The sequence below is a fragment of the Opisthorchis viverrini genome (assembly GCF_000715545.1).
Source record: "Opisthorchis viverrini unplaced genomic scaffold opera_v5_384, whole genome shotgun sequence".
In the NCBI taxonomy this organism is placed as follows: Eukaryota; Metazoa; Platyhelminthes; class Trematoda; order Opisthorchiida; family Opisthorchiidae; genus Opisthorchis; species Opisthorchis viverrini.
In genome coordinates, this window is record NW_008752039.1 from 332,898 (window position 1) to 358,184 (window position 25,287).

The 25,287-nt window shown below is 42.3% G+C and overlaps 1 protein-coding gene across 1 annotated transcript in view; it reads left to right on the forward strand.

Moving 5' to 3' along the window:
- T265_10559 (hypothetical protein) overlaps positions 1 to 25,287 on the forward strand; it is a gene marked incomplete at both ends in the record, with an annotated part of 113,832 nt that overhangs the window by 22,463 nt on the left and 66,082 nt on the right. The window contains 2 exons of the mRNA XM_009176961.1: positions 17,636 to 17,736; positions 23,601 to 23,698. Of these exons, the coding sequence (XP_009175225.1) occupies positions 17,636 to 17,736; positions 23,601 to 23,698 (199 nt within the window). The remainder of the gene's footprint in view (positions 1 to 17,635; positions 17,737 to 23,600; positions 23,699 to 25,287) is intronic.

Below are 25,287 nucleotides of genomic sequence, written 5' to 3' on the forward strand. Positions count from 1 at the left end.
TTACCAGGTTGGATGACACCATTAGTACGCCATAATCTTACTGTCCAGAAAACCTACGATGTGAAAAGGAGAAGCAACCCTGGGACGTTGAAATTTTAAACAGATCCATGGAAATATATGCTACATCCACATTTACGTTTGTATGCGTTTTGACCAGAGACATGGTTGGACTCTACTCCAAAGCGTTGTTGCAAAATTGATAACAGCGCTTCGTGATGTCTAAATCATTGTATCCTCGAGATATTCACATTGTTTCCTACTATCTTATAGCGCTTAATGTGAAGCCCGACCCAGTACGAGGCTGATGACTTTATTTTACAACCCATAAAATGTTATGCAAAATTCCAAGCAGTATTAGGATCGTCAAACAAACTTCTTGTCAATGTTTTTAACTGAAATTTTGTCGTGTAAGTAAATTAGATTTATTGCGAAAAGCCGAGAGACATTGTACAACTACTCAATCCTTATTGGGAAGCAGCAGCAGTAAGAATCTCATAAAAATACAAAGTTTCGAACCCGTGACCATTCGGCCAAAGTGTGAATACCTGACCGTTTGGCGACGAGCGCTGATCAGTAGCGTGACTAACTCGTATTTAGACAGGATATAGTACTACTCACACTTTAATAGCGTAAGCCACATCGCGTGGCTGCGTCGACATTGGTGAGAGTCAGTCAATCAGTAACTACTCGGCGTGATTCACTTGATCCAAGAACGAGTGGCGCTAAACCTCGAATACCAGAGCAGAGGCAGAACCAGTTGGTGTGGTGTCGGGTGAGCTACAAATGGTTTCACATCATGCAGTTTGTGTGTTGGTAACCATTTGGCCGACATCTTGTATACACCGAAATCCCCAGTGATGCGCGGTGATGTTCTACCCATATGACCCTATCCTGCGTCAACCAATCCGAGGGTATCGAGTTTTCAGCTGCCCTGCCAGGCATGGTTCAACTGCAGATCATTGTTGTGACCAGCTCACGTCAAATCCAGTCAATGGGCCTTGATCAAATGCCCGCAACACAAACAGGCTTACAACCAGAAGTATGAGTCTCATCAGCCAAAATGTGCATCGCTGTGGTTGATTGATAGCCTTGTAGAATGTGCTCTAATACCACAGTTTCGGTGGGTTATCGCTATGCTGTGGTAATTTCCAAATTCTAAACACTGTTCCTGGAAAGAGGTCACAACCAGGGATAAAAACACAAGTATGCTTCATCGAATAACGGTAATGTGAGCTCCCGAAAAGCCACCAACTGTCAAATGCTGAGATTTTTTGAAGCACCCTTTAAGGGCCCATATTTGTGGTCCAACCCTCGGATAGCTTCCACAAGTACTTCGATTTAAACTCGGGTTCAGCTTATTACGTTGTCATCAGAAGAGTGAAAAGACAAACTTGCGTGTCATAGAGTAGTTCTCTGGCAGTGCTATATTGTAAAATGCTGATGATGTTATTAGAGGCACCATACTGTAACACATTCAAGTCTATTTTCTTGGCATGAACTGGTATCGTCTTTACCTAGTATAAGGTGGGTAAATACTGACTGCGTTTAGTAAAAAATGTGTCACGAAATTATGATTGTAAGGTTGTAAGAGAAACTATGCAAACGGCTGGATCAGCGATTAAGCACTTCCATACATACCCAAGCATGAATCGGATATGTCCTCTAGCAATTAAGCTAAACATGGCGAGAAAAGTGGAACCCAGAGAAGACAAATTGTTGAATGGATGAATTGCATAGAGGTTCCGGAAAGCAGAGTGTCTGATAACTATGCATTACTGCAGTTGAGTATCAATGCAGGATAAAACGTGAAGCACTAGCTTGTCCGGCCTGAATTCGATAAATATTTGTAGATCGCCGTCGGGTCGTCGACGTCATTCAGATGGATTCTTCCTGACCAATTTGCATACTTACCGAAATTGGACGCGTATTTACGTTGATGTAGTTTTCCGTCCAGCATCATTCCCAGTTAATTACGTTGGTCCACTTGAATAGAGAGGAGCGGAACTATTGTTTTTTTTCTGACTAGTTACGGTCAACCCACGCACTCTTCATCCCAGACAAAACCTCATGCTCAGTGTTGGATCCGGTTAATACGAGATTACGAGAAAAATCAAGTAAAGCGCTGTCTTCCAAAGCTACATTGTATTTTAGCTATCAAGTAAAATTCGGAATAGATAAACACTTCCTTTTGGCGGGTCTACCGGATTGCAGGATCCACAAGCTGATGCTTTGTACAAAAAAGTACAAAACGCTGACTTAGTTGCAACAGGTGGAAATTCCGAACCGCTTCATTTTGGTTATTTGGAATATTTCTACTCATCTGAAGCGATTTTCACTGTTTTTCGCTTAGGATAGATATCTATACGGTGATTTATACAGTTCAGTTAAAGTCTGGAAGTACTTTCATCAACATAGCTTTTTTGATGAGTTTCTGACAAGCAGCAAGTCAGTTAATATTAACCTTTGTACTTTTTGAAGCGATAAGTCTAGTATATGTCCTCCGGAGCTGACTCAAACCAATGAACTTTTATCGGGATTCTTCCTTTTGAAATTTATCATACGACCTACTTTCTAACCACTTACATCGTTTCTGTTTTTTCGTTTTATCGTATGCGAGCAGAGCTGAAATCTAAGCGTAGGTTTCAGCTCCCAGGCACTGGACGATTTTTTCAATGTCAAAAGCGGTTTAGGTAAGTGTGTGGTAAAGGTTTACTGAATTGTTTCGTCTCTGTCAGCTGAAGGTTCTACCCGAAACGTTCTATTGTAGACGTCGTAGCAATATGTTTCTCAAACGTCAACAAAACAGAATGCTCGCCGAGCCCACCAGATGACCTGGAAATGTTTTTTCACAGTCGAGAAAAGCTTATCAGAATGCTGTTGGTTGATTAATTCTTCACCTGATCCAGTGGCGACGGTTGCTTACATCCAGATTAAATGGCTAAAAGCTTAAGTTTAAGCCAAAGAAAGACATAAACAATTGGTAGAAGAATCCTGGCTAATGTTGGAAATGTCTTCTGATATTTCAGCCATTTTCGTTCACAGCACGGGAAGAATTTCAGTAACCCGGGTTGGCTGTTCTAAATATTTGAACCCATTGTACGCACCAAACTATGATTTATGGAGCTCATTCCGTTATTACAACCACCCTCATTTATCTGGGAACCCGTTTGCCTCGGTTTAAGATCTTCAACCTTAAGAAAAAAGCTAGTCATGTTCTTGAAATTTTTATTAATGTGTGGAATAAACGAATTTTGAGAAACGTACATATTCGATACAGTTGCGTCTCAAAATTACACGAGCCCTGTTTGTTAGCCCCTTACTAATCAATGCACATATTTTCTTACCCATTCATGAAACTATAGATTACCAGTGTGAGTTTACTGAGCTCCAAGTTCCCACCGAATCACCGAGACTCCTGTTCCGCCACAATGTCTTTACCTGTCGGTACTTTAAAGGGCGTACTATGGCTACAGCTTTGGGTCGATCTCTAGTTGATGGTTTCACATATAAGCTCAAGTAATGTCCCTTGGAACACTCCGTAGTGTCTGTCACTATGTTGTTGATATTGGCCCTATGTAACTAATCTGAATGAATTGAACTTGATCCGGAACGCATTGAATATGCGTCAGTTACGCTCACTTTCCATTGGAAGGAAGTAGTGACAGCTCATGAGGTTTCTGTCCAAACCAATCTCTGCCTTGTGCACAATGAGTTATGAAGCAAATCCTATGTCTCTGTTCTCAGCTCTTTCAATTTGACTGATTTCTCTACAGGTTTGTCATCCGTCGTTTGGTAAAGTCGCAGAAGTTCTACATTGCCGTGGTCGTTCTGGTCCTACTGAATACTCTTTGCGTATCGATCGAGTTCTACGGGCAACCTGATTGGTTCACAGAATTTTTATGTAAGTCCTTGCTCGACTAATCCGCAATTTCCCCGGAAAACTAAATTTGTACAATTTGCACATCAACTTGTAAACCAATTGCGGGATCCTGTGTTGAAACTTGGCACTTAGTATACACTGCAAAGTTTTATTTTCAAAATATCCCCATTCGAATTCCGCTTAAACTACTTCACGCTGAAGATAAAAAATGATCGACAGACTGAATATTTTTTATGATTTCACATACACCACTGTCGCTTTGATTCTCCTCGCCACGTAGTATATAGAGTTGATTTTGCTTTGGGTTCCACGACCACCTCGCTTTTGTCTTCAACACTAGAGCCTTCTTGACACACTACTTAGCATCAAAAAAGTGTTCCGGACCGTGTTTCACTTATTCCCCTCGTTTTACATCAAGTCCTGTCCTACCAAATCTCTATATTGTGTGCAGTCAGATTTTGGAGTGTTCTTTATGAGAAATTAATTAATAAAAATCGGGAGTTGTTTCGAATATGGTGGCCGTTGGAAGCCCGTCGGCAGGTTGGACGCGCTATTTTGTGGCCGATAACCAGATCGACTAATCAAAGAACTGTGTCCCTATTCAGGTGAGATATTTCATGAGTCAAAGCTTCTTGCGATTACATCATATCCTTGCTATTCACTTCGGTTCAGTTCCAAGATTGTGGTCTGGTGTTCATTAGATCATACATGATGGCCGACAACCACTTAGGCGTACACCGAGACTTCTACCATCATATTTGCCCAAAGTTACAACTGCATTTGAGATTTGAACATCTTCCAATGATGAATTAGCACCGTTAGTGAGCGACATGGTTCAGTAGTTAAAGCGCAAATTTACTGGCCGAAAGTGCCGTGGTTCTAACACGGCCTCTGCCTCTCGACTTCCGCTGTCTAGACTTGGGCAACCTGGAAGTATCCCAGCTCTCGTACTTCTTTCTGGTGGTATGGCAGTTGGGCACTGAAAGGTAGCTACAACTGAACTGCTTTTCAACCATTAGTGTGCCCCCACATGACTCCCACAAGGAGTTTCGTGGTGGACAGAATATGGTGAATTTTCAAAATTCGATTTTCAAATAGAAGAATGAATCAAGGAAGATGAACGCGATCCACTGATCTCAAACTTGCCGGTGTGATTTCATATTAAAACATCTATTTTTTGCACTACATCGAGATGAGACTTAAGGTTCCAAACTTTATAAGAAACAACTTTTCATGAGAAATTGAGAGATGCTTTGAAAAGAGTAATTGGTAATTCCCAAGTTCACTCTGTGAAAGAAATTTCTGCCTGCAAAATGCTTTAGAAGGGAAACTCTGCTATTTATGTTTCCAGTCGCAAACGACTGATTTCAAAAACACGAGTGGGAGGCGTTTTTTACACCAACATCACAGTATTCAGACATGAGCACAACAGCCACCATTGGAATGATTTTTTATTTGATCCATCACCTCGGCTTCATTTTACTAGATAGATAAAACGAAATAGGTTAAAATCCTTCGAAATGAGTCAGGACATGAAATTCGGTAGTATTTTCTTAGATGAAGGCATCCCACTGCCTTACTGGTCTGTAGAACTACAGTAGGTTGCTTTATCTGATAGGCTGTTTACAAATTTGTCTATTTTCCACCCAAGAGAACGAGATTGTTCGCCATAGTCAAGTGAGATATGACAGTTTAAAAAGTCGCTAACGAAAGTGTTGTTGGCCAGCGCCAGGCATAACACAGTTGGTGAAAGGGAATACAGGAAAAGAACCACAGGGACTAAGAAAATAAGGGTTCTCTATCGAACATTGACGTCGCATATCCATCTGTGAAAGGTGCTGAACCTAAATTGAACCGGAAAACAAAGTGTTCATACCGCTGCTAGATTTTAGCTTTGTTTCGAGACTACCTTACTGTGAAGTCAGAGAATCTGTCATGAGTGATTTTTTCATTAAGTAAAAATAGTACATTACCCTCTAGTCTATCTCAGTCTCAATCGTTGCTAGGTCAACTGGCTGATGTTACCGTCTGGCCCACTGTTGTATGTGCGCATAGGACTCACTGGAAACGCTGACAGACACAAACCATAAATCCGTCAGACATGTCTGGTGAGTCTACTGGTCTTCGAAATTCAGTTTGCAAACTGAGCGTCTTTTGAATATCCTGCCTCTGTGACAACGGGACAAATGCAATGAAGAATCCTGTAAGACCTTCTATTGGTAGACGATAGCCTGTGTGTGCGACAACTAGGTTCCCCCTCATCCCCAATTTTGTCCATGCTAACAGAAATTCCTCATGCGTTGCTCACCATTCCATTTCCGTTACAGCCTATACTGAATATGTCTTCCTGGCCATCTTTATGTGTGAAATGATATTGAAGATCTATGGACTGGGTGCAATACTGTATTTTCAGTCTTCTTTTAATATTTTTGATTTTGTGGTAAGTTCCGCTTTGTCAGAACATTTAGAAGCTACATTTGTGCATAATATCGTCCTTATCTAGTGCCACCTTCTTCGTATGAGACTAGGTAAACTTGCATTTGAGATTTAGTGGCTTTTTGCCTAGTTAATAAAACTACGCACTGTTTCAAAATGAGAGGTTCAGAGTCATGTGGCGTGCCCGGAAATCCATACGCAAGAGGGATGGAATGAAATAACCGGTCCGTATTCTACTAACTGAGCTACTGAGAACATCCTTCGGTCTCCTCATTTCAACCTCAAATCTGAGCCATTTTCAGCTCCTTATTTGCATCCTATCGAGAGATAGGTGCAGATATTGTTCAGGTACATCAGATTTTGACCCATTTTACAAATCATACACAAGATCGAAAGCTAACTATTCTGGTTGTGTCGACTGACAGACTAAACTTTCAGGACTTCTGTGGAGATTTCGTCCTGTAAGTGAAGCCAATCTATCCTGTAAATGAGGCCAATCTCTGCTGAACAGCCTAGAAGCACTGTACAGCTGTTTCATCCTTATTGGGAATCATCAGCAGTGCGCATCTCACGAAACTCCGTGGAGTCTGGAACACTTAACCATTCGGCCACGAGCGGCTGATCAGCAGTGTGATTAACTCGCGCTTAGACAGGATATAGCGCCGCTCATCCTCCAATCACGGGATCCACATCACGTGGTCACACGTGTTGACTGGCTCCTCGAGCAACGACTTCTCAGAGGAAGTTTCACTCATCGGGTGAAGTTTATTCTTCCACTGAGCTACTTATAGATTGTAGTGTGAGGAGATTTGAGATTTTTGTGGAGACTTCTGTCAGATAGCTCCACGGATGCACAAGTTCAGAGTATGAGTCCACCAATATCACACCAGGTTTCGTAAGGCTAGTTAACTTACGTTGGCTGATACATTATTGAGAACAGGACCGACCTGATCCTTTGGTGTCGTTCAGACTGTTTCCCCAGACGGCTTTCACAAAGTTGTGATAAATTTGTTCGTTGACATCTTCCTTTCTTCTTTCTGATGATGACTCACCTGAACATCTAAACCCTAGGAGATAGAGCGTACTATTATCACCGAATACACTTTTCTACGACCGTGCTTCCAGTTTATATGATCCATTTCAAACCTTCGGCTTTCCTCAGCTAGACCGACTTCAGAATGGAGACGAATTGGAGGATTTTTTGAACCTCTCACGTTTACTTTCGAGTGTTTCTATCCCAAGTAAACTGCCTTTTAGCAATCTTCTCTTGGCTTCCAAAGATATTTACTTATCCATTCTTCATAACCAGGATTCTGATGTTATTCTAAGGTCTGTTCGCAAGGTTTAAGTTCTACTAACGGTGAGCCACGTACCATTTTTGAATCGGTGCAGCTGAGCTACTTCAGTCTGTTATGAGACTACAAGCCCGTACGCATCATTGCTGAAGAATTCTGCCTCCAAACTATCCTTCCAAACTGTCTGGGCCACAGTCGCGCTTCGCACACCCGCAGCCAATTTTGGATGAATAAATAAATAAATAATAAATAACAATATCCATTCTTCATAACCAGGATTCTGATGTTATTCTAAGGTCTGTTCGCAAGGTTTAAGTTCTACTAACGGTGAGCCACGTACCATTTTTGAATCGGTGCAGCTGAGCTACTTCAGTCTGTTATGAGACTACAAGCCCGTACGCATCATTGCTGAAGAATTCTGCCTCCAAACTATCCTTCCAAACTGTCTGGGCCACAGTCGCGCTTCGCACACCCGCAGCCAATTTTGGATGAATAAATAAATAAATAAATAAATAACAACCTTTGTCCGACAGCTTTATTAGCAACTGAAGCTACTCTCTAGTGAATCGCCGAAGAACACTGTACAGCTCTTTCATCTTTTAGGGAACCCTATCAGTGCTGATGGAGCTCTAGGAAGAGTAGAGCCTGTGACCTTCCATATAGTCGTTGAACACTGCGATATTCGGCACAGGGTGTCTGGTCAGTGGTATGGTTAACTTGGAATTTGGACGAAAATTCGTGCAGTACACCACTTAGGTGGTTCTTCCTAAGGATGTGTAGTGACTCTCGACCTCCCAAACTAGTCTGATTTGCATTGTAAGATGATAACTGAACTAGAACGTCGAAATCCCCTCGGCACCCACCAGAATGCTTTGTGCTTTCTGCTGACAGTCCGGTGTCAGTCCCTTTTGTACCAGATACTCTGCTATACAGAGAACATAACAAGGGAATCGGCGTTGCGAAAGATGCAGTCGTTTGCGTGTTCTTCCATCTTGTGGAAATATGTCACTCTCTGGAGACGTAGACTTCGCGTGAGTCCATGCGTTCGAGGATATCCGATTGTATTCTATTTCCCCCTTGCAAATATTCTGATATCAAAAGTAGCAATGTTTTTCATAGAATGGATACGGGACGCCAAATACTAACCGTTTTTTGGTACTTAATGATTAATTAATTATGCTATGATAGCTAAAAAATAGTGATAACATAGGTATCGCAGATCTCATGGCACTAGCCATCACCGAAGTTACACTACAGTGGGACACGAATGGCCCAGAGTTTTGACCTGACACCTGATATCGCAGTTCATCACAAGCGACGAAAGTTGTTTGCTTTTTGACAATCGGCGCGGAACTAACACACAACCACACATTCATTCACTTTTTGTTTCCACGTTTCTTGTGCAGGTTGTGATAGCCAGTTTGTTTGAGATAATCTGGCAAATTTTTTACCCCTCCGATTCATTTGGATTCTCCGCACTTAGAAGTATTCGGTTGCTGCGCATCTTCAAGATTACCAGGTTAGTGAACCTTTCTACCGTAGTGTTACTTCTGTTCGCATAGCCTGTCGAGTTCTCCTACACAATCGATTCTGGCTTGCTCAATCAACAGTCATCTCAAAGAGACCACCATTTGAAGAGGGACTATTCCAGGATGTCTGTGGTAAACATTCATCGCCAAAATTTTTAGGGGTTGCTCACATCTCCTCCATCTTTCATATGAGGAGTTGCTTTGTTTCCAGATAAAGGCAGTGAAGGTGACCACCCACAAACATACGGGAACACCATATGTTCCGGACGAATTACAAAGCCAACGCACAATTGGTTTTTAAGCTGTCCATAAACCGTTTACGCTTCTGTTCTTTTGTGAACCTTCGGAAACCAAACGTATGGTTCAACGCATGTGACACGAATGTTCGCAACATTTGATGCAGCGAATAGGTTGGATCCACCCAGGATTACTGAGATTCGAGTGGTGGGTGAGGGAGAACAGTTACACTCCCAGTCAACAGACCTGGCAACTGACCAACAAATCTAGCTGTGCGGTTCACTTTTCCATGAAGTCGCATCAACTCTTGACAGGGGAACGTATATTGACCCATTATCGATGGTTTAACGGTTGACTAAGACTTACCCACCCATCAGTACCCGTTGAAACGGGAAACGTAATCCTAGACGTGCTAATAGAGTAGATGAGTAAGGCGTCATTTCACAGTGATCACGTGACCTTACCGGAGAACAAATAACGACCAAAGTGGCAGTCGTAGCTGCTTTGTTTGTTAACTCGGATGTGCGCGGCGAAACTTTGTACGATGCCCTTTAAAACGCGAGTCTATTCGCTTCTCTGTATGTGGGCTCACCAAAACACAATAATCCCTCTTAGATAGAAGTGGGGTAGTTCAAAGCAGAATATGAATCACTCTAGCAGTCATTAGAATGGTTAGGCGCTACCTCATGCACCACACATCTGTGCGTGTGAAAAACATTCAAATGACTTGTCCAATTTGGTCTTATCGGGCCATTCTTGTCCTAAATCTGAAATGTACAACACACCGAAACTTTGCCCATCGTGAAGTTTTAGTAAAACGGATCTCATTTCAAACACAAGTTCTTCAGTTGTTCTTTGCCACTCTTCTTCGCTTCCTCCGTTTCCACACTGCCCACAGGATTTTGTTCGTTACTTTTACCTTCTGAGTTCTACTTGTGGGGTAGATAGCTATACATCAGTGCACACACTTGACTGCTAATTAACCGGGAATTTTGATTCTGATTGTGTTTTTTCCCGCAGATACTGGGGATCACTCAGAAACCTTGTTCTCTCCTTGTTAAACGCGATGCGGAGCATTCTGAGTTTGCTGTTCCTCCTCTTCCTCTTCATGCTCATTTTTGCCCTACTTGGAATGCAACTATTTGGTGGAGAGTGAGTTGTATATTCAAGTTTAATTCCTGCTCAAAATGTGTTTTGTTTCAAGCAAAATTATCCATTCATAAGAGAAACCACTCTGAAACGACGAGTCTTCCTTGTAAGGATTTCAACCTCTCAAAGCTGTTGAACGTAAACAGGATGATCGAATGTACCGTAAGAAAACACCCAAACCTAGTCAACGGTTTTGGCAGTCTGCCGTGAACGGCAGTTGAAGTCAGGCGGACAGCTGATCCAGAGCATGAATTCAATGGATGATTCTTCCTATATTTGAAGCCAACATATGCTAAAGAGCCAAAAACCACGATATCGTTGCTCTATCGTAATTGGAATGCGAACTGCTGATAGTTCCCAACAAAGTTGAGTAGTTGTACTTGGCCTCTTGGCTTCTTTCCAACAGTGGTTTTTTCACTCAGCAGAAAATTTCGATTGAAAATTTCCAGATCTGGCAACACTACCAATCAACATGACTTCAGTTTGCCATGCAAGTTGAACAATTCAGAATGGTTGATAAAACAGACGTAATACACCCTATGGAAGAATTCCCGTCGAAAAAAACATCTCCACTAGAGGTCAGTTTCGAAGAGGCCGAACTTTCTCACCCATCACTGATTCGAAGATAGTATTCAGATTAGCGAAAGGCACTCATTTGCACGCCAGCTTGGTTTTGGCAAGACTTACCTGGAACCCAGCTGAATCTCTCATGATGTTGTCCAAATGGTTCATTCATTTCCCGAAGGGACAACGCAACAGAAATGCCCCCTAGTGATCAATCCTATCGTTTTTGAATTGATCCAAGAGCTTGTCATATGCACATATGGTCTATCAAAGCACGACATCAGTTTACTGGTTTCAACTGAACTTGATTTAAATCAGTTGATAATATAGCCTTGAATTCGCCCTAGGCACTAGTTACTGGAAATCCAACGCTTGAAATGCCAGTCTTCAGTACATCCAGCCAGGTAGGAAAACCGTGGGGATTTCGGTATCTAGAGCATAGGGACTCGAAAACAAGGCAGGTCCAGCAAGCCCACGGGTGGGCTTATGGTATCTCAAATATCGCACCAGCTGGAACATGAGGCGGCATCTCGCATTCAGTTGAAGAAGGAGCTCAGTATTCGCACAACAGAATTGAATTTTCGAAAGTTCTGGTGTGTCTTTGATGGACTAAAGCAATCAGGCAATTGAGTTGAGGGTACCCGTCCAAACTTTCAAGCCCCATTTGGCATCCCGGGGTCTCAGCGATGCTAGGAAATTATCCCACAATACTTTTGAGCCAGAGGCATGGTTGCTTCGGCGAACAACACAATTTTGTGAGCTGCAAAAATATGAGAGTAGATTAGAACGGTTTTTGGTTTGAGCACATACGCGACAAAACGCAGCATTCTGGTGTAAAAAGCTTTACTCCACTTGTAAAGGTTTTGTAGCTGAGAGCGTTGTGCGGATAATGGGCACCGTTTAAGAGTAACACAAACGAGAGATTCAACTGGAATTTTGCTTAGTTTTTCGGTAAAAAAAACAAATTGATATGCAAATGACTAGTCTTTTTAGACAAAATGATATCCATTTCATCCCCTTGAAGGCCGTTGAAGAGCATCCGTATATAAATTAATTGTCATCTTCATAGTATGAACACTATGTGAAGCTACTATCACTGGTTGCATTGTCATCAGGAAGAGTATTTGTCTAGAAAGCATTTTAAAATTTTCGATGGAGTTCCTTGGAGTGCAGTATTTGGATGCCACCAACAAAACTGGAGTAGGGTGGTGCGTCTTATTGCAACCTAAAGTGGTAAACGTCGAGCACCTTCCTGTGCCCACTTTCCGATATTCAGTATGGAATGAATTGATTGTTTTCATTTAAGTTCTTTCTCTCCTCTGTCCTAGTTTATTCACATTCGAGACCATAATTCCGGCGTAAAGTCAGCTCCACTTTCCCATCGTGCGATCGTTCTACCTAAGGCCATAAACCTACTATCAAGGCACCTCCTCTGCGAAGACTTTTCAAGTGATTTACGCATCTATTGTTCTCGTTATTTCTGTTTTTATTGTTCTCTTCTGAGGAGGAACTTTAGTCATGCGATTCGGAATCATGTCCAATAGTGAGGCGTAATAAAATGAGCTGCGTGGATTAGTATTGCTTCTCCTCGTACCGATCTCCCGCAAGCGGTGCTATCTGGTAGAATCTAACTAAGGTTTCATTAATTTTTAAGGAGCCATTGGAAAAACTGCGGAAGTGTTTGTTTATTTCCGAGTCATGGTATGGCCCAATGAATTCTTCTCACATTTTTGTTCTCGTTTCCATCGCACAGATTCAACTTTGATGACGGAAAACCCAGTCAGAATTTCGACACCTTTGTCAAGGCCTTACTTACTGTATTTCAAGTAAGTTGTCCATAATGAAGCTGAATGCGGCTTTCGTGTCAAGAAATTTTGAAAGTGAATTATAGATCTAGTCTAAGTAAAAAAGATTACTGTTAGTTAGAAGAGCTGGAGGAACTGGTAAAAACAACATATACAGCCTCTTCTGTGGAAGTTCTGTTTAGTTTTGGAGTTGTACCGAAGTGTGTTTATGGAACATGATGATGAGAAACGATGGACGAACATGTGAATGATTTGATCACCAATAAGCCTTATCAATGGATAAAATAAAGAAAGAAGCCCATCAAGAAAGTCATATTGACTAGTCCGTTTATTGGCCGGTTATCACCACAAGTTTAATCGTCTTCGAAGTATGACAGTTTACATGGAAGGAGTAAAGAAGGACCAAATGGATGAATGACTTGCGTGATTCATTCATCTGTTGGCAAAACCAAGGTTGATTTTGGGCGCTGAGGGAAAAACGAAACATTCTTTCGTGAACTCAGCCATCCATGTACTTTGAATTACGTTTGCCCGTAATAGTCCATCCATTAGAAGACAATTAATTCCAACTGTGATAACCTTGAGCTAGTTAAGTACTGTTTTCCAATTACTATTTTAAAACTCCACTCTGAAGTGCAACGAATCCTTGGATAACGAGCAAATTGCTTTTGAAAGAATAAATCAATTTTTGCGATGCCTGATTGATTTTGTTGTCATTTATTTAAAGTATTGTTTAATCATCCTGAGCTGAATGTTACTATTATTCACAAGGAGAGATGACAGATTCCCAACCTCAAGCATATTTGCCTAAAACCAAACAAATTTAGGTTTTGCTTGTTTGTCAAATGTTATACTTGTATGAGGAAAATCCACATTAGCCCACCCGTTCAATAAAAAATGCACTATCGAATTAAGTGTGATGATCCGGAACGTTTACAGTTGCAATGGGACGTCCGTGAAATATTTTCCACATGCTGTTTGATTTGTTATTGCCACTTTTTTGACCTACAACTTCATTCCTGTGTGCGGTGCTTGACCTATTGACGCATGACAATGTGCCCTTCATAGGCACATCAGAACTGTCATCTATCCATAAGCCTACGTGGCTGCTGATTGGCACTCACTGTTGTCTGAATGTCCACGCATAGATAAGACCATTTTCCTTCTATGCTGTGTGTAGATCGCGGTTACAGTGGCACGTAAATCGTGTACATTATAGGCGACGCTTATTCAAACCAATCTAACGAACAAGGCATTACATTCATAGTCACACCACTCCCGTTTGAACGGTCGTCCTCCCGATCTGGCGTAATTATTTTGGTGAGTCCACACCAAAGGGAAGCACCGGACTCGAGTTTCGCTCTTATTAGAGCTCATCAGCAGTGTATATCCAATGGCCATGCCGGGATTTGAATCCCGGAGATCTGACATGCGAGGCGAGCGTGTAGACACTACTCCACCAATGCACGTTGGATGCATCTGAAGTTTCACGTCTGGACAGGCATTACTGTGAATTTCGAAATGGGAAACGTACTCAGAAATTTCGTCATCAGTTATATATGACTGCAAACAGATAGGAAACATCAAATACATGGACAGTGAAGGTGAACTGAACTAATTCTTTGATAATACAAAATGACAGCCAATCAAAAATAGCCCACCAGGTCTCAAAGCGTCCTTGGCGCTATCTGACTGGATTGGCCTGACAGGCGGGTCAGTCGATCGACGCAACTAGGACACTTCCTGGGTCATTTTCTGATGCGTCGGGTAGACCAAACACGTTACTCAAGCGTAAAAATTTTCACCTGTTCAAACCTAGACATTCAGATATGTTCAGCAGGCGCTGATGGGGTAATGGCAACACACCTGCCTCGTATCTCGGATGTCCGGAGTACAAACTCCGGCGTGGTCGAAGATATGCACTGCTCATAAGAGCTCAACATGAATTCACTTCTTCCCGCTTTAGTGTGAATGCACCAGAATAATTTCCCTAAGAAAGGTGGACGGCTGTTCAAACGCGAGTGATTTGAGTGTGAATTCTGAAAATCCCGCAACCAGCAACTAAAAAATAGTATTACGTGGTCCTCACGAAATTCAATGACGGCAACTCCTCAGAAAAAGGGATACCACAGCGGAAGGAACCATCTGGTTCCTTTTCGAAGATGGTCTTACACTGCATGGTGGTTGACGAGGAATACTAGGATGGACTTTAGAAGTCTCTTTGAAGGAACTTTCTTTGAAGGGAAACTGCTATACTTGACCTACTCACATACAGTTTTTTTAATGACCAAGCAGAGAGAGGACATCAGGGTTTTAACTTTCCTCGTAAGTTGCGTATTTGGAAGCAATTCACTTACCCGGTACACTATCCAGTGGATTTTCGCGCTATTTTGTGTACAGGAAGGCGGAAGGCATGTGTACTGGAAATTTCATTCTTCACAAAGTTACAGTGGTGGTTTGGGCCTTCTAGAATTTTCGATCCACTCTTGTATATGCATCATATTTTTAAGGCGAATGGTGTTTTCTGGTGCGTGTCCCCGCTGATAAGTGACTACAAGAACTTAGCTGACTAGGCCTAATGGAGGAACATCAGTCAGTCAGCGCAGCCAGATATATAAGCAAAGTAATACACAAACGTGAATGATGGGTTATCCACTTCCGTTTTGATACAAACGTGGTAGCGACGACACATTACTAATCGGGATGTAGCACATGGGGGATTACCCTCGAATTCACGAGATGTTAATGATGCCAGTGAAACATAAGCAGTTATGTGGGGATTTTGTATACAGAATTTTCTGTCTTCCAGTACAAGTGGGCTGATTCATTTTAGGAAACCGTTTGAAATCGCTTCATGATAAAACTTGGCTAATTTCGATGACATTGCAAAAACAGCTTTCACTGAATTTGTTCCACGACTTCATGCCCTGTGGTTGTTTCATTCGTATAATTCTTTTGCGTTATTCCTACTCCTCTTAGATACTGACGGGAGAAGATTGGAACGCAATCATGTATGATGGCATCCGGTCTCAAGGCGGAGTCAATAATGGCGGATTTATCTACTGCGTTTACTTTGTACTATTAGTTTTGTTTGGAAATTGTATCCTTCTGATGTGGAAGACACTAATTTGTAGGGTCAGTAGTTTAGATATAAAGTTATTTACTCTGGCGGATTTGCATTTAGGCAGTTTTCACTTGTAGAAGTTTATTGGCATCATCTTAGATTCAAACTAGGAGGCCGTAAGATACCATTAGTGTATGTGCGCCAAAAAACTCGGCAAATGAGTATATGCGGAAATACGATGACGTTGCCCACTAAACCGACAACGGTGCGTAGTCGTGAGGAGACTTCTCTCATTATGACTAGAACGTCGGTCAGTGTACCAAGAGTTGTTCAATTTGTTTTTCGTTTAGTTCGTTCCACACGGTTTGAATTTGTCAAAGTGGATGTACCGCTGGCATTCGCGTCCACAGAATGTCAGTGGTCTCTATCGCAATGAAGTTCCGGTCGGATGATTCTACCTCATTTCCATTGTTCTTATTTCAAACCAGGCAAAACGACCAAGTTTGTACGAACATATCGTCCTTTATGCCGTCGTTACCGTTAATGTCACGCTTTAAATAACTTTTCTGCCTGTTATCCGCTTACTACGACTCAGTATCAATTAGTCTGTGTGAATGAACAAACCTCTTGTTTAGAAAAAATCAAAGATCAAAACCGCATGCTACCACCACTGGGATCCGAAAGATGTGAAATCCGGCTTTACACGGGTTTGTAATAAGCATGGACTGTTATGAATAAGTTATGAATAAAACTGGCCACTGCCATCTACGAAGTTCGCTCAGCCACTTGAAACTATGTCGACTGATTTGCTTGTTCCATTCACAGACCTTTGTTCCCTGGTCATCTAAAAAGTTTCGTTACTTTGGTAGTGCGAGTAGATTTAAAAATTGTTAACTGATATTTCGTCCTGCAAATAAAGCCAAGCTGTGCTGAAAAGCCCAGAAGCATTGAATAGCTGTTTCATAATTATCGAGAAGCATCGACGGTCCGCGTTTCACAAAATTCCATTTTGTAGTTTCGAATCCGCGACCTCCTGGTTAGGAGTCTGAACGTAACCGTTTGGTCACAAGCGACTGATCAGCAATATGATTAATCCTTACTGAGACAAGATAAAGTTCCATACATCCTTAGTCACGGGGTCTATATCACGTGGTCACTCGCTGACTGGCTCCTCAGGTGACCACATCTTAAATGAAAGTTCCACTCGTTTACGTAAATTATTCTTCCATGTAAGCTACCTAGAGAGTGCTGATTAGTTCTGGTCTGCTAAGATGACTAAACAATGTGAGGGACCAAAGCACTATCTAGATAAGATTATTCTGGTCCAGATAGCTCTCGTTTAAAAGAACTCGACAGACCGGAGGAGATCGTTCTGCTGTATGAGAAATTCTCTGGGAGAGAAGAATCATCGTATTTTATTTTGTCAGTCCCATTGTTGATCCTTCGTTGGCTGACATGCGCATAAACGACCTAGCAACGAAGCTATCGAGCTTTGTCGTTATGTGGCTGAATTATCCAAGTGTCGACGCAATTTAGTGCCCACTATGCTTTGGACTTACCTTCCACCTAGCTGATTTTTCTAACAGGTGGCATCATTTTTCTGTGGAAGTAAGAAATATCTAAACGCCCTCAAAATATTACGCTAGAAGGCCATTCCTTGACGTAGTGAAACGTAGACACACTGCTCAACGTTTTCCTTGCTATCGCGGTCGATAATTTGGCAAATGCGCAGGAACTGACAGCAGCCGAAGAAGAGGAGAAACGTCTCGCTGACCAGGTAATTATCGGGTTGTGACATTTCCAGATGCAATTTTCACTTACAGCGTGCTTCATTTGACCTGGGGTTGCCTTTATTTATTTGTTCAAGACTATTAGAACACTGCTTATTTCGGATGAAATAACCTAATTTTCCCTACCTGTGAACTGTATTTGTTACCTTAGCAAATTATGATTCGGTCTTTCGCAGCCTAGGGTTGGAAGACGTACAACCAAAGGGAGTAAAGTTCATAAACACGTCTGTAAATGTATGGAGAGCATTACCTCGGAGCGGTATTCATAGTTGTTGGGCGATTTGATCTACCCACCGGGTGGGTAGCACCGCCCAACTCTTGAGACAGTTGTGATTTGCTACTCCATGCCCTTAGGGTAGTCTTTGGTCTCTTATTGAAGCAGCTAAACGAAACGCTTCACCCGCTTTTCTGTACACTTTTGCCGTGTTATCAATGTGTACTCCTTACAGAGTTTTCCTGACAGTCAATCATTACGACAAAAATAGAAGAAACCAAACGAATAAGGCTAATGGAAAATAGAACTAAAATACTCGTGTTTCCAGTGTTATATTCTGGGAGGGCCCATGGACCGAATCGGTCAACTAGTGGCAGTACAAAAACTTCCTTTTAATCAAACCTCTTCTAAAATCATGATATATTTATACTTCCTTGAGATTTTTTGCAGTCTGGTGACTAAAAATACGTGAGAACGAAGCTGAATCCTTTTTGGCTAGAACAGATCATCTTCCGCTGACTTCACTGCGCCCTGACTCTACTGTTTGTTTTTGGTACAAGGACCTTCTTTTACCGACTAAGAGCAACTCATCGGTCATACCATGCTCAGAAATGGTAGTTTTCCAAGTATATGTTTGGTGAAATTATAAGCCAGCTTCAACTGTGTGCATCTATGTACATCTGTCCCGAGCCTCATAATCAGGTCAAACTGCCTCAAGGTAGAACATTAAATGCCTTTTTATCAGGCTTACCACCAACAAACCATTAGCGAGAAGTGATGTACATAGCGGCTGCATACACAGCATTCGGTGCACCAAATACTCGGTGTCACTCATACGAAAAGGATCGAAGGCCTGAAAGGCGTGCGTCTATTCCAGGACATCAGTAATAGCGTAATCTGTCAATGGTTCTTCATTGATAAACACAAGCGTCCAACTACGAGCGGGAGAAACAAAGCACAACCCAGTTGTGAGAGCAAGTGATTGAATTGGTCTGTAAAGTGAAAATGAACTGATATGTAATGCATGCATTGTGTACTGTCCGGTTTGAGTGAAGTGTTGCAGCGAAGAGATGTAGTCCTAATTCGGCTAACTGGGCTGCAGTGAATTGAGCTGCAAAGGTTGAATTACCATGAAATTTGTTGACTGATATTGCCTATAGGAGAATCTGTAAACCGTTGAAATGTATCCTGAGTTAATGTGATATGAATGAAAATGTGCACCTGCTGTGTGGGAATAAACTTGTATATCCGTCCTGATCAGATGAACGTGCTAACATTTAGCTGAACTATGAGGGATGTAGCTACAGAGCATGCCCGTCTATCTGAGATTTAGACGTGATTCGTCACTCGCTGGATTAACGGATCACTAGCCAAACGCCGACAATGACGTTGGTGAGTATCTTCCATGATTTCTTCAGGAACCAGACGCTGACTGTACCCAGATAATGTGTTGTGTAATGAAATGAGTCGTCCAAATGTCATATATGGGGAGATATGTCTTAATGTAGTTTTGTAGACGAAACCAAGAGTGACCTATGCTTCGGACGAGAGTGAGACGAGGTGGCTCAGTGGTAAAAGCGTGAATCTACTGAATGGAATCCCAGTGGTTCGAATCCGACCTCTCGACTTACGCTGTCTAGGCTTGGGCAACTTGGCAGTATCCCAGCCCATGTGCTTCGTTTGGGTGGCATGGCGGTTGACCATCGAAAACTTGTGCCGACTGAATGATTATTATTACTATTATTATCATTATTATGTTTCGGACCATCCACACTGGTCAAAAACGAAAATGGGGCTGAAACACCACTGTGATTCGGGCAGTCCTCCTTGTGTCCTGGCACATTTATTCTTCTGAGACTACACACTAGTCCCGAGTTCCGCTCTTGTTTGAGCCCATTAGCAGGGTACACCCTTGGCTTTCCAAGATTTAGACTTCCAGACTCCTGAAATGTGAAGCGAATGCTTTACCACTACTCCACTAACGCACGCTGGACGTATCCGAAATGTCACTTGTGACAATTCGAAGGTATTCACGCTTGCCTGACGCCTCAAATGATAACCTACTAGCTGTCTCGGTTGTGTCGATCGGCTGGTCTGCTTGTCAGGACTCGTTAGTCAGACAGAATCATATGTGCTTAAAACCTACTGAACAATTTTTTAAACAATATTTTCAACGTTTGTCTCCGAGTTTCAGAACTGCTGTCGATCCGAATTAATTGTACAACAGCGAGGCAACGGTGTCAGTTTTCAATATCTCTCGATGTTATTTAGTCTGAAACCTAGACGCGTTGAATAGAGGAAGCAGGAAATGAATTGCCAAACAGATCGTTCATGCGGAAACCCAGAGAGTCTCAAATAAAACTCGAATAAATTCCTCTGTTTTTTGTCTATATTTATCCGAACAACCAACTGACAATAACCCTTTGCCTCTCGAGCCAGTGTCGAGTTATGCGTCGACCAGATGGCTGGTATTTTTGTCCGGTATTGAAATTAATGCACAGATTGCGTAGGTTAATCGCGAGGGCATTGCACACCCTCTATAATCACGTCAGTCTTTCCCTAAATACAACAACGATGTGAATGGAAATTCCAGTTTGGAAATCTCCACGACGACGCACAACACGATGGATTAGTTCCGGCTGGTTTGAGAGCTGTTGACAATTTCCTGAACCATGCACGGTTTGGATTTCGTATTCCTCGATCAGCATTCCGAACTGTCTATGTCACTACCACTCAACTGGCGAGTAGGAGACTTAGGCTCTAGATTTGAGAAGTACTAACTGGTTTGCTCCTACGTCTCAACCCTATAACGTGTTTGACTTTGTGACCTTCAGCTCGTTGGTCCAATTTTTTTATTCGGCCACCACTCGTTCATAGTAATTGTGCATTAATTGGCTATTTGTTATCCAAGTGATTCTACCTGTTGCCGATGGCAATATGGTCAGCGCATGTTCCGACGCCATAAGATGCACTTAACAGTGAAATACTGTTAGGCCAGAGGGACAGGATACATCGGAAACAGTCAGTTGACATTTTTGTGCTTTAAAAGCAACTTGAATAGTATTCCAGTTATATTCGTCCCAATGCTTCTAGTTCTGGGGTCCAAACATAGTTCCTTGTCAAAACACCTCTCACGAATCAGAGTGGTAAAGAATTCAAAACATCGGACAGTCAAAATGCTCAGAAAAGTGTAACACATCCATGCTTCTCTTCCTATCGCCAACAAGTGTAAGATTGATGATCATTTAGCAAACATTCAGGTGAAAAGTGACGAACTTTCGAACAGTCGGATGAGAAACGGTCACATAGTATCAGATGTCCAAGCTTGGTATTGGTCTTTGCACAAGTGGTTCTAAGTTCGGAATTTCCCGATTCAAGTAGGCTCGCTCTGTAATTTTATGCAAGGTTCATTCTGTCACACGTCTGCGAAACAATCATCCGGGTTTTTTGGTCTCTGTCAAAAGTGGAGCTTCATTTGGTCCCCATCCTGAAGTTTGAAACCGTTGATTAAGATTATGCTAATGGATTCCAAATGGCAGACAGTGCGTTTACCATCCTTAAAGTTAAGGAGGTGAAAACCTATAGAGAGCCTGTGGTAGGAAGGCCAGGATAGATATCATAATCATGGGCTATATACCAAAATCATGGATCTGTTCGTTCTGCTTTTCAACCATAGACAGTACACATGGCTACAATAGTTCTAGTAATCACACTAGCTCGTCATCAGAAAGGAAAAATTAACGCTGAGGGAAGAGGATGAACAATCAATATCGATAAAAGTCATGCGGTTAAAGCAGTTGGGAGTACATAGGTACACCGCTGTTTTTGTGGTTTATCTATATCGTTGATGTTCACCAGCTGGGTGATTGTTCATCTCCTCATCCTGGCAAACACCATGCGCCAGGATGACTGAGACCATGAGTTAAGTCTTCATTGCTTCTTTGCTCACCCGACTGTTTCTTTTTCGATCGGAGTCATGTTTAAATCAACGGTTTTCAGTTCGTAATACACCACTCAGTCAATGTAAGCGTATTTGTATGAAACTGTCCAGCGGGTGTCCACGTCCGATAAGATAACATACGGCACATTTCAGAACTGGAAATACGGCGTCCAACCACATGTGTTCAAAGTAGGTAGTCATCTTTTGCCTTCAGAGTCGTGGCCAGATTTCAACTCCATACAACGCCACGGCCACAGTATGGTGCTATTCGCTCTATCACTGTTGTCATAAATCGAAGGGGAGCCAGGCGGGCCTTCCCCATCCGAACACCCACCTTGTCAGCATTACTGTCAGCAAACGTATATTTGGTAACTATTTCCAATGTTGCAGTTTTGAAGTTTTTCGGGATATGTATTTTGTTCACTGTCACACCACTCTCGTTTGAACGGTTACCCTCCTGTTCTAGCGTAATTATTCCAGTGAGTCCACACCAAAGGGAAGCACTGGACAAGAGTTTCGCTCTTATTAGAGCTCATCAGCAGTGCACATCTAATGTCCGTGCCGGGATTCGAACCCCGGACATCTGACATGCGAGGCGAGCGCGTAACCATTACTCCACCGACGCACGTTGGACGCGTCTGACTTTTCAGGTCTGAACAGGCGAACGTGTTCACACTTGAGCGATGTGATTGGTGTGCCCGAATCATCGAACGACGACCCAGTAACTATCCTGGTTGCAACGACCGATTGACCCGCCAGTCAAGACTTCCCAGTCAGGTAGCGTGACGCACCCACTGGGCAACTTTTTGGTTACAGTTTTGGGGTTTTGAGGGATAGGTATTTTGTTCATATTTCCCATGTCTACACAGACCTCATTCATGCCTGTTGTTCATATTCACTCACCGACCCGCATCGAGTGCTAACCGGCAAATGAAAACAGCTCAAGAAACGGAATGTTGGCACCCGATCGCGTCCATGAGATGCTAAATAGACTGGCACAAATCCTGTACTAGAAGATATTTACACGTCCTATGAATTGTTGAAGAGTACCACGAAAGCCATGGTACACCGATTCATCTCGTTTGTCATACGTACGTTCTGCAGCATGATATGAACGTGACCTGGTGTCACTGCAGCTAAGTGACCAATTGAATATGCATTGAAGTTTGACTTCTTTCACTCCAATTAAATCTCTTTTGCATCGTGAAACGATTTAAAAGGTGCAGGTGAGGAAGTTACAAATGACAGACAATTAAAGTGCTGCTCTTCTGTCTCAGGAACCAAAATCACATCGAATGTATCGAAAATATCGAATCAGCCAAGCTACCTGAACTTTTCACGCAAGATTCCGTTTTCCACACTCCAACTGACAAACTAAGGATGTTAGCACAACATGAAACAGTCTCTTGCCATTGTTTTAATCCGTTTCCATTATCACATCTGATGCTTAGGCACCACTCCGTTTTCCACACTCCAACTGACAAACTAAAGATGTTAGCACAACATGAAACAGTCTCTTACCATTGTTTTAATCCGTTCCCATTATCACATCTGACGCTTAGGCACCACCAATGCACCAAATATGCAAACAAAAGGAAGATTTTATTACGAGAATGGAAACACCTAATTCTTGGAAGGAACAGATAGTAGTAGTTGTTAGACGGCTGACATATTTATTTGACATTTTGCACTTTCAGTTAGCAGAGGAAGAAAACAAAGCGGCCGGTAGTTCGGCTACCGGAGACAGTGAAAATGCGGGCAAACCCGAGGAGACAAAAGAAGTCAACAATCGCAGGTAGGTAATCAGAACTTGAGCATCATACAAAGGGAAATTTGGAATAATGGCATTACTTATTACCGAAACAGTAAAACTCGCTGTTTTAATATTAAGCTGGACAGCTAGTCGGACTCATCATTAAGGTATCATTATATCCGTACCTGTCACTAGACGCCGTCAAAGCAAAAGTAACACAAATTGACGAAAACTCGATAGACTCGAATGGGAGGTTGTTATATCTGACTGCTGTCCCCGCTCCAGTGCCTAGTGCTGGAAAAAGGCTCGCCGACGAAGAACACAGCAGTTTTATTGAGAACAAACAAGTGTGTGCGAGTGCGAAAGTTACAACGTCTTCAGGCTATTTGAAGGACAATTTTTGACATTGATCTGGCATGTGTTTAGTGAACACCCATCACCTTCGACCCGAACTGCTTCACAGTCGGTCATACTTCTGTGGTGTGCCTGAACACTCATCTGCACTTGTTGGATTGATTGAGTGATTGATTGGCCAGGATGCTCACCGACTTCCTTATTGAGATTTTGGTGGAGTTTTAGGGTCTCATTAGTTTCCGGGATCGTTTGGGTTATTTTCAGGACTTCTTGACAAAGGTCATTCCATTTAGGCGCAAACGTTCTTGTGCACGTGATGTTGGATTTCAGCAGATGCGTGCCACATAAAAAATAGTAATACGAAAAAAGTAGTAGATCATGGTTTTCGTCAAGAAAGTTAATGTTGTGGAATAAGTGTTCTGCTGCTAAACTCACGCATTCTATTTCATGTTAGTGAAATTCAGCAAATTCAGTTTACCAGTTCTTGAATGAGAGTACGCCCACTGTGTTAGAGGCTTACAATTTTTCTCTATCCATTTTGTCAGTTTTGGTGGCGAAGGGAAACAGCAGCTGCAGTTCGACCGTAACCATTAGGGGGCAAAACAGTCGATCTGTTATCTCATAAATCATCTCCATCTGAGATACGAGACCTATTAGGCTTTCCGGGTTAAGTGCATGTATGTTTAAGCACAAAGACACGGAAAACTGAACAGTCAGTAACTCTGTCGTGTTTTACAGTTATAGCTCATTCGCATTTGAGTAGGAAAGGCAATAAAAACGTTCTAGTACGGTGCCCCTCATCTAAAGTCAAAACGAAAAGGTTCGAAGAGTCGAACAGTTTTCAGNTCCTTTATGAAAAGAGATATACTTCGATATCTCGAATATCGTGCCAACTGAATCGTGGGGCGGCCTGTGTGCAGCACATTCAGCTGGAGGACAACATAAACGAGAGATTCAATTGAGCCTCCCGTGAAAACCAAATTGATTTGCAAATGAGTGTATTTCTCGAGAACTGAAATTTTTCTACCTGCATAGCTTAACAGCTTATGTGTGTAATCCAGGTCTGGAGATGAATTACTTCTAGGTAGGGTGGTCTTTGTGGGAAACAACATGATGCACAAACAACCGCAAACATGAAGATGAAATTCGCAGTGAGGGAAGTTTTTTGCTTAAAGACAACAGCGTCAGAAAGCTAAGGCCATGGAACCTATAACACAAAAGCTCCTTTGGCGATTAAGTAGCCTGTGACTTACAAGTAATGGTGACCTAGCCAGTCA